This window comes from Phaseolus vulgaris, chromosome 4, assembly GCF_051622355.1.
Source record: "Phaseolus vulgaris cultivar YP4 chromosome 4, ASM5162235v1, whole genome shotgun sequence".
Taxonomy (NCBI): domain Eukaryota; kingdom Viridiplantae; phylum Streptophyta; class Magnoliopsida; order Fabales; family Fabaceae; genus Phaseolus; species Phaseolus vulgaris.
Genome location: NC_143501.1, coordinates 12,822,016 through 12,837,890, shown reverse-complemented (window position 1 = coordinate 12,837,890; position 15,875 = coordinate 12,822,016). Strand labels below are relative to the sequence as shown.

At 32.8% G+C, this 15,875-nt stretch overlaps 1 protein-coding gene across 1 annotated transcript; it reads left to right on the top strand.

The window, feature by feature from the left end:
- The first annotated feature begins 5,882 nt into the window (after positions 1 to 5,882).
- LOC137837274 (MLO-like protein 12) lies at positions 5,883 to 15,667 on the top strand. Its single transcript, XM_068646234.2, has 13 exons — positions 5,883 to 6,095; positions 6,247 to 6,304; positions 6,391 to 6,620; positions 7,709 to 7,825; positions 7,933 to 7,993; positions 9,276 to 9,364; positions 9,517 to 9,591; positions 9,684 to 9,778; positions 10,772 to 10,821; positions 11,323 to 11,363; positions 11,462 to 11,632; positions 11,722 to 11,757; positions 15,596 to 15,667. The coding sequence occupies exons 1-13, from the start codon at positions 5,970 to 5,972 to the stop codon at positions 15,665 to 15,667; spliced, it is 1,221 nt and encodes a 406-aa protein (XP_068502335.2). The 5' UTR covers positions 5,883 to 5,969.
- Positions 15,668 to 15,875: the final 208 nt, after the last annotated feature.

Here is a 15,875-nt window from a genome sequence, read left to right as displayed (position 1 = left end):
TTACTTGTCTTGCTGTTTTTTACAATTTAATTTGTTCTTGGTGTGCTTTGTGGAAGATCCAACCGAAGCACTCTTGTTCAATTGATCTTGAACAAGTTCTTGTGCACTTTGTGATAGGATTCCATACACCTTGTGTTGCTATTTTTCTTTTAGGCTTTTGAGTCTTTATTGCTTTCTTTATTTGGTTCATATTATGCTTTGAGTCTTTAATTTTCTGAATCTATACATGTTTTGTCAAAGTCATGTTCATCCATATTGTCAACAATTCATAGTAGTCCTTTTATTTTGGCTTAATTGTTTCTTGATTTTGGGTCTCTTTATATTGCTTGGATCTGCTGTTCTTTGCTCCTTTGGTGCCTTTTTAATTTTTAGTTTGAGTTCATATTGTGTTTAGATTCTACACAATTCTATTTCACAAATTTCCATTGTGTCTAAACTTTGGTATCTTGCTGTTTTTGTTTCCAGTTTTCAGATTCCCCTGTTTACACCTTCTCTGTTTTGGCTGTTTTAACCCAGAAAAATATTTCCACCCATAGGAAAATTCTGATTTTCTGGAAAATGCAAGTTTAAAGTGTTATAGAAAGGACAAAAAAATAATTAGGTCAAAAGAAGCAATAGAAAAAAAATGATAAATCTTTTAAGATCAGAGTGCAAATCTGAAGCGCTCCAGCTGGCCTAACCGAACACCAATTTTTCAAAATTTATTAAAAAAAAATGGTGCGTCCGTTTTGAGTGAATCCAAAGCCAGATTTTAGATAAGATCCTGAATATCTTGCATAACAAATTTCAGAGCCAAATTCCAAAAATACAGATCAGCATAAATCGGGGAACAAACACATTTTCTGGCCCACAACATTTTCCAGTGGTGCTGTTTTTTTTATTTGGTCATCTAATCTAGTGCTTTTCTTTAGGAATTCTTTTGTGTGCCAACCTTTAATTGAGTACCTTTATTTGTTTGCTTTACTTTCTTGACTCTCTTTCTAGTTGTCACAATCTAAATCCTTTTGGTGGTACTGTTTTATTCAATTAAATTTGTTTCTTGCTTTTGTTCTTTGACCTCTAATTTGGGTGCTGGAATTTAATTCTTCTTTGGTGCTTATGTGAATGGGAACTTGATTTGGTTAAGGTTTAGCCCTTTGCTAGGTGCTGGAAATTGGAGGATTAAAGGCCATCATTCTAAGGAGAAGACAAGGTCAAAGCCGAAACAAACATTCTTGAGAAAACACTACAAACACTTGGAAGAACAACAAGCAAAGACAACAAGGAAGTGCACTAACCAAAAGAGGATCAACAAAGGGAGTTCTCTTATTTCCTTTGCAACTTGGTTTATTGTTAATTACCTTGTTAATTACGTTTAGACGGTGAGTGTGTCTTCAAGGGCTCAAAGTGTCCAAGAAGCCTCACCTAGGGCCGAATAGTATAGCAATTTCTTGATTAGTAATTGTTACTTGTTTGTAATTGTTTTTTCCTTTTGCTTTCTTAGCTACGTTTTGCATGTGTAATTTTGTTTAATTTGTGTGCTAAACCGACTAGCTTTGATTGCATAGTTAGCTTGCATTGTTTTCTTGCATTTATTTCTCAACTTATTTGTGTTCTAAGTGTTTCACTAAGAGAAAGTCTTGTGTGAAGATATTGGGGGATAGTTTTTGGCAAGGAAAAGGCTTGGTACTTAAGTAGTCCTTTGTGACTCACCTCCCTTACCTGGAAAACTACCTTCTTTAACTTTCCTAAACTTTCTCAAAGTAAAACACCTATATACACAAAGTTTTAGCCATGTCTTCTTCTCCTCACTCTCCAAAGTCTATAGAAAGTGAAGTAAAATCTTTGAAAACTCTTTTAAAAGAAGTATCCCAAGCGGTACAATTAATCTCTTTTAGACAATTGGAGAATGAGAACAAAATCAATGAGTTGGCTAAAGCTCAAGAAGAGAAGTCACAAAAAACACAAAAATAAAAAAAAAAACGCTTACTCATGCATCTCAAAGTATTGAGTCTCTAGGGGAGGGAAGCCGTAGAATCAATGATTATTACCAACCACCCCCTAGAAGAACTAGGCAAAGGGAACAAGAGGTGCCAAGGGAAACTAGGGTAGACCTACCTCATTTTCATGGAAAGGAAAATATAGAAGCTTGCGTAGATTGGGAAATGAGGGTAGAAAAATTGTTTGCTTCCCTTAAAGAAAGAAAGGAAAGAAAAATACAAAAGAAGAGAGGGGAAGTCGAAAGGGAAGCTAAAGAAAAAGAAGAAAAAGAAAAGCATGAGAAGGCCCTTGAAGAACAAAAGGTGTGGGAGAAGAGTGTTCCTTCCCACAAGGTCATTCAACAAGACAAAAGATTTAAAAATACATTTGAAAATATGTGTCTTGTTGAACAACCTCAAAGCCTTACCTTTTGTAAAGGAACACTTGCAAGCCTAAGCAAAAAGGAAGAGTCTTTAAAAGAAGCTTGCATAGATAAAAATGAAATAGACTATTTTTCATATGTGCTAAGATATCACCAAGTGAATGTCAAGTTTTCTATAAGCATCTACAAAAAGAATTTTTTATGTGAAGTAGTGCCTAAAGAAACTTGTCATGTCTTATTGAGACAACCATTGCAAAGTGTACAAATTCTTATAAACAATGGTTGTAACAACGAGACTATCTTTACACATAAGAGAAAAAGTCTTCATGAAGGAGAACTCATGGGCCAAATTAGAGTTGATAAAACTCTAGAGCTTTTAAAAGGAAAACTTTTGTCCCCCATGAGAAAAGAAGTTCAAAAACATTACCTTAGGTACAATTCTTGTTTTCAAACTACACCCAAGGCAATGTCTCATGAACTTTATCCTCCTTCACCTTTTGCAAATGATCCTTGGGAAGATACAAATTTCATATTAAAACTCCCTAGGACAACAAAAGGTTTTGATTCAATCTTCATGGTTATGGATAAACTCTTCTCTAGAGAAGTGATACATCTTCATGGTTTATCTTCAAGCATAGTGTTGAATAGAGTTCAAAATTTCGCAAACCATGATTTGAGGATTTCCTTTGGAAAACTTGCAACTAAGTTGCACCCTTTACATTCTTATCATCCTCAAACACATGGTCAAAATACATTTGAAAACCTAGCTCTTTCTACTATGCCTAGCATAATCATCAAGTGCACACACAACTCTAGAGATGAGCAAACATACCATAAAGTAGTTCACAAAACTACTTATATTTCTACTTTTAAAGTTATGTGTGGGTTCAATCATCTTTCTCCTTTTAAGTTGTTACCATCTTCTATAGGATTTATGCCTAAAGAGAAAGTAACCACAAATGAACATTTTAAAATACATAAGATGATTAGAGACCACACACAACCATTAAAAGAGAAACTTTGTCCAAGGTTGCCAAAACCAAAAGAAAAACAAAAATGGCAACCTAGTAAAATTAAATTGCAAACTAACACCTATGCTTTATTTGATTATTTCTATAGGTGGACGTTTGATCCAGGAGGACAAGCTTTGGCGAAGCAAGAAGCTGCTATCCGAGATCAAGTCTGAAGATCTGAGGATAGGTCTTCTCAAGAAAGAGGAGATGATGGACACCATCCAGCCACAACCATTCCCTTAGGAAGCAAAAGTTTTGGATTTGAGGACAAATCCTTTTCAAGAGGGAGGGGATGATGGAGGAGGGCCCAAGCTCACCACACGATGAAAGCCAAGCCTCCAAGACTAGACGGTCTAGCCTATGATGAGGAGCGTCTAGACTCAAAAAGGAGCGTCTAGCCCATGAAGAGGAGCGTCTAGGCCATGATGAGGAGCGGCTACATAAGGAGCGTCTAGGCCATGATGAGGATTCCTTCTAGACCGTCTAGCTTCACATACACATGGGTCAAAGCTACGGTTTTGGGAAGAGAAGACCTTTGTAATTGTTACATAAAGGCCCATTAGGGGTGCTTAGTAATTAGAGTAGTGTAGAAAGCATATTTGTGTGAACATTCTAGAAAGACCATGGAGGGGGTGAACATAAAAAAACTAGACACACCCCTCCCCATGTGCTCATTTGTGCACCCATGTGCCATGTGCACCCATGTGCTTCACATTTACATTTCATTTGGCTAGCATTAGGGTTGCATTATGGTCCTCCTTAGCCTATAAAAGGAGGAGCTTACACCTTGTATTTTCAAGTTTATTGTGAGTAAAGTTATGCTGCCAATTTGTGCTCAACTTTGCTTCTCCCTAGAATCCTAGGCTCTAAACTTCAATTCCTTCATCTTTTCCCTTGAGCTGGTCGAACCACTCAATACCCACACTTATCATGCACCTACAAGATCAACACCACTCTTAGGAGGATCTTGCTCACTCTCATTCATTGCTTCCGCCCCATACTCTACATTGATTCAAGAAGAACCTCATTCTTGTACAACCTCATTAGTCTACGTTAGAGGTTGAGGGGCATGTAGAGTGATGAACCTGGACCTGACCATGTAGATTAATGGACATGGACCCGACTTAATGGATGGTTGATCATTACTTGAACTTTGACTGGACATGATGATGGCAGCCTCAATAGCCTACGTTAGAGGTTGGGGGGCATGCAGAATGATGGGCCAAGACTCAACTCATGATATAAGAATCGTGATCCGATCCTTAATGGCAGAGAACGTTCATATGTTAAGTATCCTATGTTAATTAAACTTAATTATCTTTAATGGCTCAATGAAGGCAGAATTGAACTATGTTATATAGGATATAATCAATATATATCAGAATGAGCATCAACCAAAAGGACATATCTTTTACACACTAGTACAGAATACACTTGTCCTAAACCCTTGAAGATGTTCTAAAACTAGGTTATGCTTACATTTATATATAACAATAATAAATAAAATTCATCACTATTTTAAATGAATTCTCTTTCAAAAACATACTAATTTTATAGAATATATATATATATATATATATATATATTTATACAATATGAACACTTTTATGTCTCTTTTTTCCATACAACAAATAAGCAAAGACTAAACATACACACAACAATCCTAATAAGCATTGTGTCAGTCCATGGCATTGTGTCAGTCCAATCCATGTCACCCAAAATAAAAAAATTATTCATTTGCGCCGATTAAGCTCTCACACACCAATAACGGATTTAATTTTAATTATAAAATCATTAACATCGGTCTGTGCTCAATTATAATATACATTTATTGTTCCAATTTGTATTTGTTAGACCGATTCTACGTTTTTATTATTGTTTTGTTTTCTTTTATAATTATTTGTATGAATTTCGCGTTTGTTTGACGCTAATTTTTTCATTTATCTAAGTGTCGATTATTATAAACTTAACCGACGTGATTAGCGTTCATTTTTAGACCGGTGCTTAATTATAACAGCTAATTGATGATATTTTTTAATGTTTCAAATTTTCAAAAATACTGAAAACTTCACTGCAAACTACCGTTGCTTTTATCCCACACCACACTCCACTAGCTCATATTGAAAGAAATTCAATCGATATTCCTCATAAAAATGTGTTTATATATCATCATTCAAAAATTTATATTATTATACTAACTAAATTATATATCATTTTAAAAATTAAAAAAAAATTCTAAATTAATTTCTACTTTTAAATTGGTACTTAATTAGATACCAACATTTTTTTTCAATAAATTCATAAAATAAAAATCAATTTTAAAAATTAAAATAACTTTTTATATCCATACTAAATCTTAAACTCTATGACTAATAGTGACTTTGACTAATAGTGACTTTGGATATGTCGAACAGATTCATAATATTTCATGTGTTGTCTTTTCTCACTTCGTACACATCCCAATTCTTCCGTACTCAGCATAATAAAAAATTTGTTTGATAAAAGTCTACAAAAAAAACCATATGAATACGATCCTTTGTCCATAACTACAGAACAATCTTCTGATTCTCTGCTTATACCTTTATTTTGAGTCTACCCACAATTGAAGAAAACAAATGGGTGAAGCCAAAATCCATAAAAGATCACTGGAGGAAACACCAACCTGGGCGTTTGCAGTTGTTTGCTTTATGCTGCTTGCTATTTCAATCATCATTGAGCTTGTTATTCATGCTATTGGAAAGGTAATTACTTAATCTAGGAATCAAGCTTTTTGTTGCTCAGAAGAAACAATTCACAAAATCATATATAAAGTGGAGTTGTTATACGATAATTTCCATCAGATATGTATTTCTTCTGCTTCCAATATCGATCTTACATAACTTCAAATTGCAGTGGTTAAGAAAGAAACACAAAAGTGGTCTTTATGAGTCGTTGGAAAAGGTCAAAGGAGGTATCAGCAGCATCTTGAATTCTGGTGACTTTCACCATTGCAATTTGTGTTTTGGGGTCTAATGAACCTAACTTTGTTCTTTTCAGAGCTTATGATGCTAGGGTTCCTATCTATGCTCCTAACTGTGTTCCAAGATCCACTTTCTAAGATCTGCATATCACAAAATGCTGCATCAACATGGCATCCTTGCTCCAACCCAAAGGCCGTGAGTAATTCTAACGCAACATCTCATACCATTGATAGGAAACTTCTCCATTTGGACCCCATTCCACGACGTGTTCTAGCTGCAAAAGGTTATGACAAATGTGCAGACAAGGCAAGTTGGAAACCCCTTTTGACTAGTTTATGTGTTATCAACAAGGTGCCCATAGTTTGAAATTCTACATTGTGAAAAACACTCACTTAACATTTATCAAAACTAATATTTTGTATCAACAATATAGGATATTAATTTCGAAAACGTTTATTTTACACTATTTTCTTGAAAAACTAACCGTTAACACTGCTCTTATGATAAGTAAGGGTATGGTGACAAAATATAATTTGATAAATGTTATGTAAATTTTGAAAAAATTGTTTATTGTTAAATGGAATGAGTTGATAGTGTTAAGTATCTATATTAAATGTTTTTAGAGTGTGTTTTTTATTTTTAGATTTTGTGGAAATATTGTTTGGAGCTAATAAGGATATTATCAGTTTTATGTTTTAAGTTTGATTATGAGTGAATAAAAGTGATTAGGAGGAGAGATTTCTCTATAAAGAATTAATCAATTTTGGATAGGTATATTCATTATTGAAAAAATCAATGAACAAGTGAATATGCATACACAGAGTTTAGATCTGTTTATATAAAGTAAAATATAGTTAAATTATATCTTTAATAACTTTTATAAAATGTAAATTTAATTAATCCAACTATTGAAGCTTATTGTATTATTTTAGTGATCGTTTATCAAAATTTTGCATAATTTAAATATTTATAGATATGTTATTATTAATAATAAATTTTTAAATATTTCGGTTAAAATTAAGGGATGTGTTAGCTTAAATAATTTTTAAAATTGCATATACATAACCTAATTAATAAAAATATAAAATTCGACGATTCAATTTATTTATAAAAAATTATTGAAGATTTAATTTGAATACTTTTTACACCTAATGTAAACGGATTTAGTCTTTAATATATATATATATATATATATATATATATATTATTTATTTATTTTTCATTTTTTCTTGACATGATTTTATATTGAATACCATGATCATATTACTAGTTTTTAATTTATTGGGAAATATTTAAAAAGTTTGTATCCGATCATTGGCTAGTTCTTTCGATGAGCTTCTTACGAACAATACCTAATTGTTTTTATAATAATTCCATTATATTTTGATTTACAGGGAAAAGTTGCTTTTGTTTCAGCATATGGGATTCACCAGCTCCATATATTCATCTTTGTGTTAGCAATTTTTCATATCATACAATGCATTGTAACACTAGCTTTGGGAAGAACTAAGGTGCTACTCTTTTATTTTTCTCCTAAAATATATATACTCAAGTCTTTAATTGTTCTATATAAAAAAAAGTCCTTAATATGTGTGTCTCAATTCATTGTTTCTTGAAGATGAGACGCTGGAAGAAGTGGGAAGACGAAACAAAGACAATTGAATACCAATTCTATAATGGTACGTAAGTTTAAGACTTCAAAATTTCTCGCCTTTTATGTATTAATTAAAACAATTTTGACTTAATGGGCTAGTTAGTTGGCAAAGTTGATAATGCCAAATGATTCTCAACTTCGCGTTTACAATATTGCAATATGAGACAAAACACAGCTCGTCACAAGATAAAAGTGATGTGTGGAGGTTGACTTTCTTGTACATTTGTTTATAATTTAGATATGCCATCTATTCTCACTTTTTTAATATTCTTCATGGTATTAAATGTGAGATAATATAGTCTTCTTAATATGTTAGATGTGATGTGAGATAATGTAGTGTTCTTAATATGTTAGATGTGTTTAATGTTTGGATTAGTCGTGTTTATTGGTTCGGGTTATCCAATCATTTTATAAGATAAATTCAACTCAATTTAAACTATCTTACTCTTATATAGATTGGATGATGAATTTAGTATGTTTGATATTTTAGGGTTTAGAGACCCACCTTATATTTGTGTTATGGAAAAATTGTTATATATTTTTTTTCATATCCTAAATTAGTTTAGAATAATTTGTTATGACTTAACTTTTTAGCTGATTTAAAGTCTTGAATTAATTTATATAAATATTGTGTTTTTTTTTAATTATGTTGATGCTTTAAAATACAATTTTTAATAAAAAAAAAGTTTCATTACAAGAAAATCATGAAATAGAAACCAATTTTTAGAGACAAAAAATAATTAGTTACTATAGTAACTAAATTAGAGACCATTTTAGAGACTAAAAAATTTTTGGTTTATAAATTAGTTTCTATTATTGTTAAATGATTTCTAAATTAGTGTCTAATTAGGAACCAAGGTTTTTGCTACCAATTATTTAGATTCTAAACTTGGTAGTACAAAAACTTTGGTTGCTAATTAGACATCAATTTAGAAACCATCTAACAATAATAGAAACTAATTTAGAAACCAAAATTTTTTCAATCTCTAAAACGTTCTCTAATTTAGTCATTATAACAACTAATTATTTTTTGTCTCTAAAAATTGGTTTTTATTTCCTGATTTTCTTGTAGTGTTTTTAAAATTTTTGGACCCAATTGAATTCAATAAGCTCAAGAGTTAGTTTGGGTTTAACGTAAAAAAGAAGAAAAAGTCAACTTTGTGAATTAATATGAGAAGTAAAATGAAAATACTCGAAAGTTTTTTCATGTGACCAATAGTATTGTAAATTGAGATATCCAAAACATGTTTTGTAAATTGAGAGGTAAATTTCGTAAAAAGAATCACTAAATTTTCTAACATTAACAGATTCTAAGAGGTTCAGGCTTGCAAAGGACACAACATTTGGACAAAGGCACTTGAATACTTGGAGTCAGTCATCGATTTCCTTATGGATAGTAAGGAAACATTTATTAGAAATAAATTATAAATCTCTTAAACTGGCCTTTATCTACTTTTAGATTTTGGAGTGGGTTTGTTTGTTAATTAGTGTCACATAAAATAATTCCAATGTTCTTCTTTCTTTTTTATTACGACATGTTGGAATCAGGTTAGCTTCTTCAGACAATTCTTTGGATCGGTTAAGAAAGTCGACTATTTTGTTTTACGACATGGATTTATCATGGTAAGCTTTACTTGATTATAAACGTGTCTCTTCACCTTTTTTTTGTTGTAAGAACATGTCCAATAATGTAACATTAAGATATGTGGTTTTAGGCACATGTGTCACCGAGAAGTGATTCAGGATTTGATTTCCAGAGGTATATCAAAAGATCACTTGACGAGGATTTTAAAGTTGTGGTAGGCATAAGGTATTTAGCTTTTTTGTTGCTTTGCTTTCATCATACTCATTTTTTTACTGAAATTTCTTAAACTAGTTGGAATCATAAATTTTAACTAAAAAATGGTATACATAATTGTTTAGTTTCATTGGCTCATGCATGAGACCGATGGGTTGTGAGGTCATGGGACGATGATTGAGGGGCTGTGAGGTCATGGATCGATCCAAATAATATATTATAACAGTCTGATCCAAGAAATTAATGACGATACCCGTAGAATCGTCATAAAGAATAAAGTGCAAAAATAGCGGAGGTGGGGGTTACAAGAATTTATGAAGGAATTTAGTCATGAAAGAGAACAGTTACAAAGAAGGGTATGGGAAAAGTTTTGTATAAGAAATAAGGGAGGTCGAATAGAAAAGGGGACAAAAAATTGGAAACCACGGTTTTCAAATACCTTTGATGCTCTAGTTAAGGGTCATTTGTCTTGGCTAGAACAATAATTAATAGAAGTAGACTTTAAGCCTAATTCAATTTTATAAAATCGATTCAGTAAGGTGATGTTTGCACCAATTTATAAATTATGAAATATTTTTATCTCTAATTGACGTGAGATTTTCAATAAAAATAACTTAATAGAAAATGTATTAGTAGGGATTAACTTAAACATAAAATTTTAATGAAGAGTGTGTTGAATACAAAGTGTACATGTTCGTGGCCTCATACCTGTTTGGACACCAACACTTTCTAGCAGGTAACTGGATATGGAAATAATAGTACCTTGAAATATTCACTCTTTATTCGGGTTTCCCCAAATGGATCTTGGCATCTAACACATAAACCCTGGTTTACATGTGACTAATTACCTGTTTATTGTTAATTTATCTGCTTATTAAACCACACTAATAACTAAAACATCAAATTTTAAATTGCAAACATTGAAAAGGGAGTCATAGATTGTGTTGCTAGTCCTATTCCTATTCCTTAAACATCAAATTAAGCTCAACTATTTGTAACTTGCAGCCCAATTATTTGGTTCTTTGCGATTCTCTTCCTGCTGACTAATACTCATGGTAAGTCAGATTCAAGTTTTCAATCCAATTTTGAATGACATCATTTTAGTTATGGTTGATTGGTGTTGTGATGTTTCACTTAGTATAACATGATAGGAAAAACGCACGCAAAAGTTAACACACATAATCACGAATCAACTGCAGAAAATAAACAACACAAAATTTAACGTGGTTCGGTCGCCAACTGCAACCTACATCCATACGAACAACTGTTAGGTTTCATTATGTTCTGTTGCACACAATTACAAGTATAATGATCTCTTTAAATAGAGATTATAAAAGGGACACAATGATTAAGTCAACTCACTAAACATGGTGTCTAGTCAACCCAACTCAATTGGTCCTGGCTTCATACCCAACATAACATACATTCTCCTTAGTTCAAGTAAACGCGTGCTTCTTAACCAACAATCTTAAGCAGATTTGAGAATAAAATACAAATTCCTATGCTCTAGTTTATCCCACTGCTTGTAATTTAACCTTTTGGTTTGATGTGAACAGGGTGGTATTCTAACTATTGGCTTCCATTCATCCCATTAATTGTAAGCTAAGATTACTCGTTTTTTTTTCTTTTCGTAGTATGCATTTCCTTTCTCGTTTTAAGGGTGTAAAACTTTAAATAACTGAGCAAATTTCACAGACAATTTTGATAGTGGGTGCTGATCTACAAATGATCATAACAAAGATGGGACTAAGGATTCAAGACAGAGGAGTAGTTATGGGTGCACCTGTGGTTGAGCCTGGAGATGACTTGTTTTGGTTCAACCGTCCACGACTCCTTCTCTTCATCATTCATCTTGTTCTTTTTCAGGTAATTTCAATATTTATTTTCCTAGTTCTTTTTTCATATATAGCATAATGTTCAAAAAATAATTACACTTTGCTTCTGTTATGTTGCAGAATGCCTTTCAATTAGCACATTTTGCATGGAGTACAGTAAGTTTATCCATCTTGATCAGTTATTCATAAACTAGTGTTTTACTGGTTTGTTAAGGTAAAAATGAGTTTAGCCTTAAGTTTTGTTACTTCACATCCAAGTTTTGATACTAACAACAAAAAACTTTGGTTTCTAATGTTAGCAAGTGTGCAACAAGCTTATTAAAATACTTAAAGTTATACTTAATCATGACTTGTTTCAAGATATAAACCATGATAAAGTGAAACAAGAGTAGACGGAACTTTGTTAGATGACCTTCACAAAGTAGAATATGAATGCTATAGTGACATGTTTATCCTTCTAGAAGTATCACACGATCCTATAAGGGTAACAAGAAGCGCCAAAAGTAGAAGAAAGTCAGCCTAGAAAATCATGTTTTTCGTAAACAACCATACTCTCTATATCTATAGAAGATTATCCTTATGGTATGAAATGAGTGTGTTTCAAGACAAGGAGTATAGAGTATAAGATTCACTAAATAAAAAAACAAAATAATAAAGTTTGTTGGAAGTTGTTGTTGTGTATTGTTCTCGCCGATTGACTCGCTCGCCGGTTGACTCTAACGACGATCTTACACCCGCCTGTCTCTTCCCGGATTTGCGCTTTTCTGGATCGAAGCACTCTATACCTACAAAGACAAAGGGGGCACCTTGGCGGCCGTTTGCATTCCGACGCTCAAGTCAATACTGGGGCAGAGAGACAATATGCGTGTGTAATAATTCTAAACTTAGAAACTGCGTACCTCCTTAGGGTTTTTAAAACCCCTTATATATGTTGTAACTAGGGTTCCTAAGGAACGTCCCTGCGCCACTATTACACAGTCTTAGCGTAATCTAGCATGTAGGACTGCCTTTAACTGGAGTGCAACGACTAATAGAATGGCCACCAAGGTATCAACTCCCCGGGGCCCCCTGTTCTTTGGGTGCTTTTACTGATAACTGATATGTTCTTCTGGGACCCAACTCTCGTGGCCCACATTTGTTGTACCGATGTCCGAGTACTCATCGGTCTCACTCTGTATGCCTGACGACTCTTCGGCCTTCCTTTGTGATCGATGTCTGATGACTGGTCGACACTTCCTGGTGGTCGACATCTGACGACTGATCGACACACCAACTTATACCACTTGTGGGACCCAACTTACGTGGCTCACCATTACTTCCGGTCCTCGAGGTTCAACGCTTGGTCAGTACACATGTATGATTGCAAGAATTGTAAAGAAAGCAAAGTAAAGAATTGTTGATTCAATTGAAAAAATTGGGATTGAGAGGTTCATCCTTCTTACTCTTTTGTATTTTAAAAAAGCATAATAATATTATATCCTCTGATTGATGTTGATATTCATATAAAATTCATTTATATATATTTTTCGCATATAAAATTATTAAAAGAGTCTCTTAAATATCGATTGCTCACATACTTATAAAAACTTTTTATCATTACGATTAAATGTTGATAGCAATTAACATTTCAAATTTATTTATAACATTCAAATATGTTAAGAATTATCATTTAGGTCAGAAACTTAGAAGTACTTTTCGGTCAAATCTAAGGATCAAAATCATGGTAAACAAGTCTTATGAGTAAAATGACAATACCAATCATCAATCAAGAAAAAATATTATATTTAAATATCACCTCAATACATAAGAGTTAGAACATATTACTCACAATCTCAAAGGGTAGAATTAGCTAATCATGTTGGCAATTACAAGCATGGAAAACAAGAAAAGAAGATCTTGACGGCAGCCTCCTCTAGGGTTTTCTATCACCTTCTATTCTCCCAATTTTATGTCTAGGGTTGTACCTCGTGCCTCATATTTAACTTAGTTGGACTTAGGCTAAGTGACTTCTCGCCTGGGCGTGATCGGGCTCACCTGGCGAGTTGGACGAAAACAGGCACAACGTCTCTGAAGTGATCTCACCTAGGCGTGATTGAGCTTGCTTGGGAAAGATCCTTTGAAAGTTCCTGGCTTAGACAAGCTTGGGTGAGTGTTGGAGCGTCCAACTTTCCCTTTTTATCTTTGTACATTCTCTTTTTGCCCTTTCATCTCCATTTTTCCCTAGAATCCTAAAATTAACACAAATTTGGGAATAAACCTTTCTTATGCATATTAATATCACAAAATATGTAAAAATGTTTAAATTCATAAATTAGGGGTTATATTATAGTTATTTTATCCAGTGCTTGTATTTTAATATGAAATATTACTGAAATATTGCACTTATCAACTATCAGTTATAACTTTTGGTCTAGTGATAAGTACTCGATCCAACAATTAGTATTAGAGCCAAAGCTATAAGTTCAATTCCCAACGGGATCATTGTTGAGGGTAGATTGTTGCAAGTGACATCAATTGTCCTGTGACATAAGTTAGGTGAACTGAGTCACAATTGAATCATGACACTAGGGATGCTACACTCTTAAGTAGGAAAAGTTTTACTCTAACTACTTGTAATAAATTTTGGTCTAGTGGTAAGACTTTGATCCAACATCAAGTACCAACTATAAACATGCGAAACACCTTTTTGGTATTGTCAGTGACATAAAGTCAATTGCATAAATAAAAGACTATGTTTCAACCACCTCAAAGCACCTCGTGTTAAGAGAATATCAACAAATAAACATAACCCTCAGAGAAAGATTTGACAAGCAACGAATCCTATGCATATGCTTCAATAATCTTTTTTGGACATCTACATAAAGAAAAAACCTTATGCAAGTATGTGGGTGTGAGAATAAGAAGAGGAGAAGTCTCGAGAAACATCAACAACGTCATATGCATGTGATAATAATGCTAAAAGCCTCAAGTACAAGAACAATACGTCGTCTTCTAGACGACTAAGTTATGAAGAGAAATATAAATGCAAATCCTTCTCTTGTATGTGATGTAATTCTCAAAAAGCAAAAAGAACATATATTCTATATACACTCTAGTGAATATGAATCTTGGAAACAAAAAAACTCTATTGTTGTATACTCTAGAGAAACTTTGTGTACTTAACTCAGAGAGGTGTTGTCTACTTGGTGTTAAACTCAAAGGTAGTTTAGTTGATAACATGAAGACACTTTGTGTAGAGAGACCTTGTGTACTTGACTAGTTAGGAGTGACTTTATGTATTCATAACAATGATAATACTTGTAATTTATCATTAGAGGAACTCATTGCTAATAGCTTTGGAGAGTTAGATGTAGTACTAATATAAATTTTGTATTATTGATGTACTTTGATTACTTGAGCCTTTTTTTGTTGGCTATCCTCTTCTAATTTATTTTTGAAAAAATATTTACTAAACATTAGACAATGCCCTAACTTGTAATTTAATTAATGGTTCAAATTGCTAATTAGAACAACATTGAAGAAAATGTTAATTAAGTTTAAGGCTAAAGAACACACTTCCATGTTGATTTTATGCAATTACTAGATCGAAATGTTTTGCGGTGGATTAAAAAATAAACTAACTTCAAGAATATGTTAGCATTTTGACTTGTCAAATCATATGACAAATCTTTGTTCATGGAGTTTGGAGGACTTTGAATATAGCTATTAGCCACTACCTATACCATGTTCTTAAATCTAATTCTATAACATGTACAACAAAGATTGAAAATTTGAATGTTATATGAAGAAATTTGATACCATACCACTACCAGAAACTTATGCGAACACTATAACTAAGTTGTTTGCTTAATATACCTGATACCTTCATAACTTAAACAACTTCAGAAGAGCTATAGCACATTCTTAGTGAAAGGATTACAATTACTATGTGGAGTTTAGATAGATAGAAGAAAGAAAGCAAGTTTTTAACTTTTCCTAATTTTTTCTATTTCAGTATGAATTCTCCATAGAATCTTGCTTCCACAAAACAAATGCAGAGAATGTGGTTAGACTTACAATGGGGTAAGTCAATTTCTGCTAACCAAAACTTACAAAAACCAATACATACATACATGCGAAGGTAATTAATAGTTGTATTATGTGTCACTGAAGATAAATTGGTAATTCAAATTTGCAGGGTTGTAACACAAGTTCTATGCAGCTATGTGACTTTGCCTCTTTATGCTCTAGTTACACAGGTCAAATACTGCAAAAATAATCTCATTAGATTTTTC

What these genes read in the sequence shown, in the direction of transcription:
- LOC137837274 (XM_068646234.2), top strand. Translation starts at nt 5,970, where the DNA reads ATGGGTGAAGCCAAAATCCATAAAAGATCACTGGAGGAAACACCAACC. An exon ending in TTATTCATGCTATTGGAAAG is followed by an intron (nt 6,096 to 6,246) that starts GTAATTACTTAA and finishes TTCAAATTGCAG; the next exon opens with TGGTTAAGAAAGAAACACAA. An exon ending in CATCGATTTCCTTATGGATA is followed by an intron (nt 9,365 to 9,516) that starts GTAAGGAAACAT and finishes TGTTGGAATCAG; the next exon opens with GTTAGCTTCTTCAGACAATT.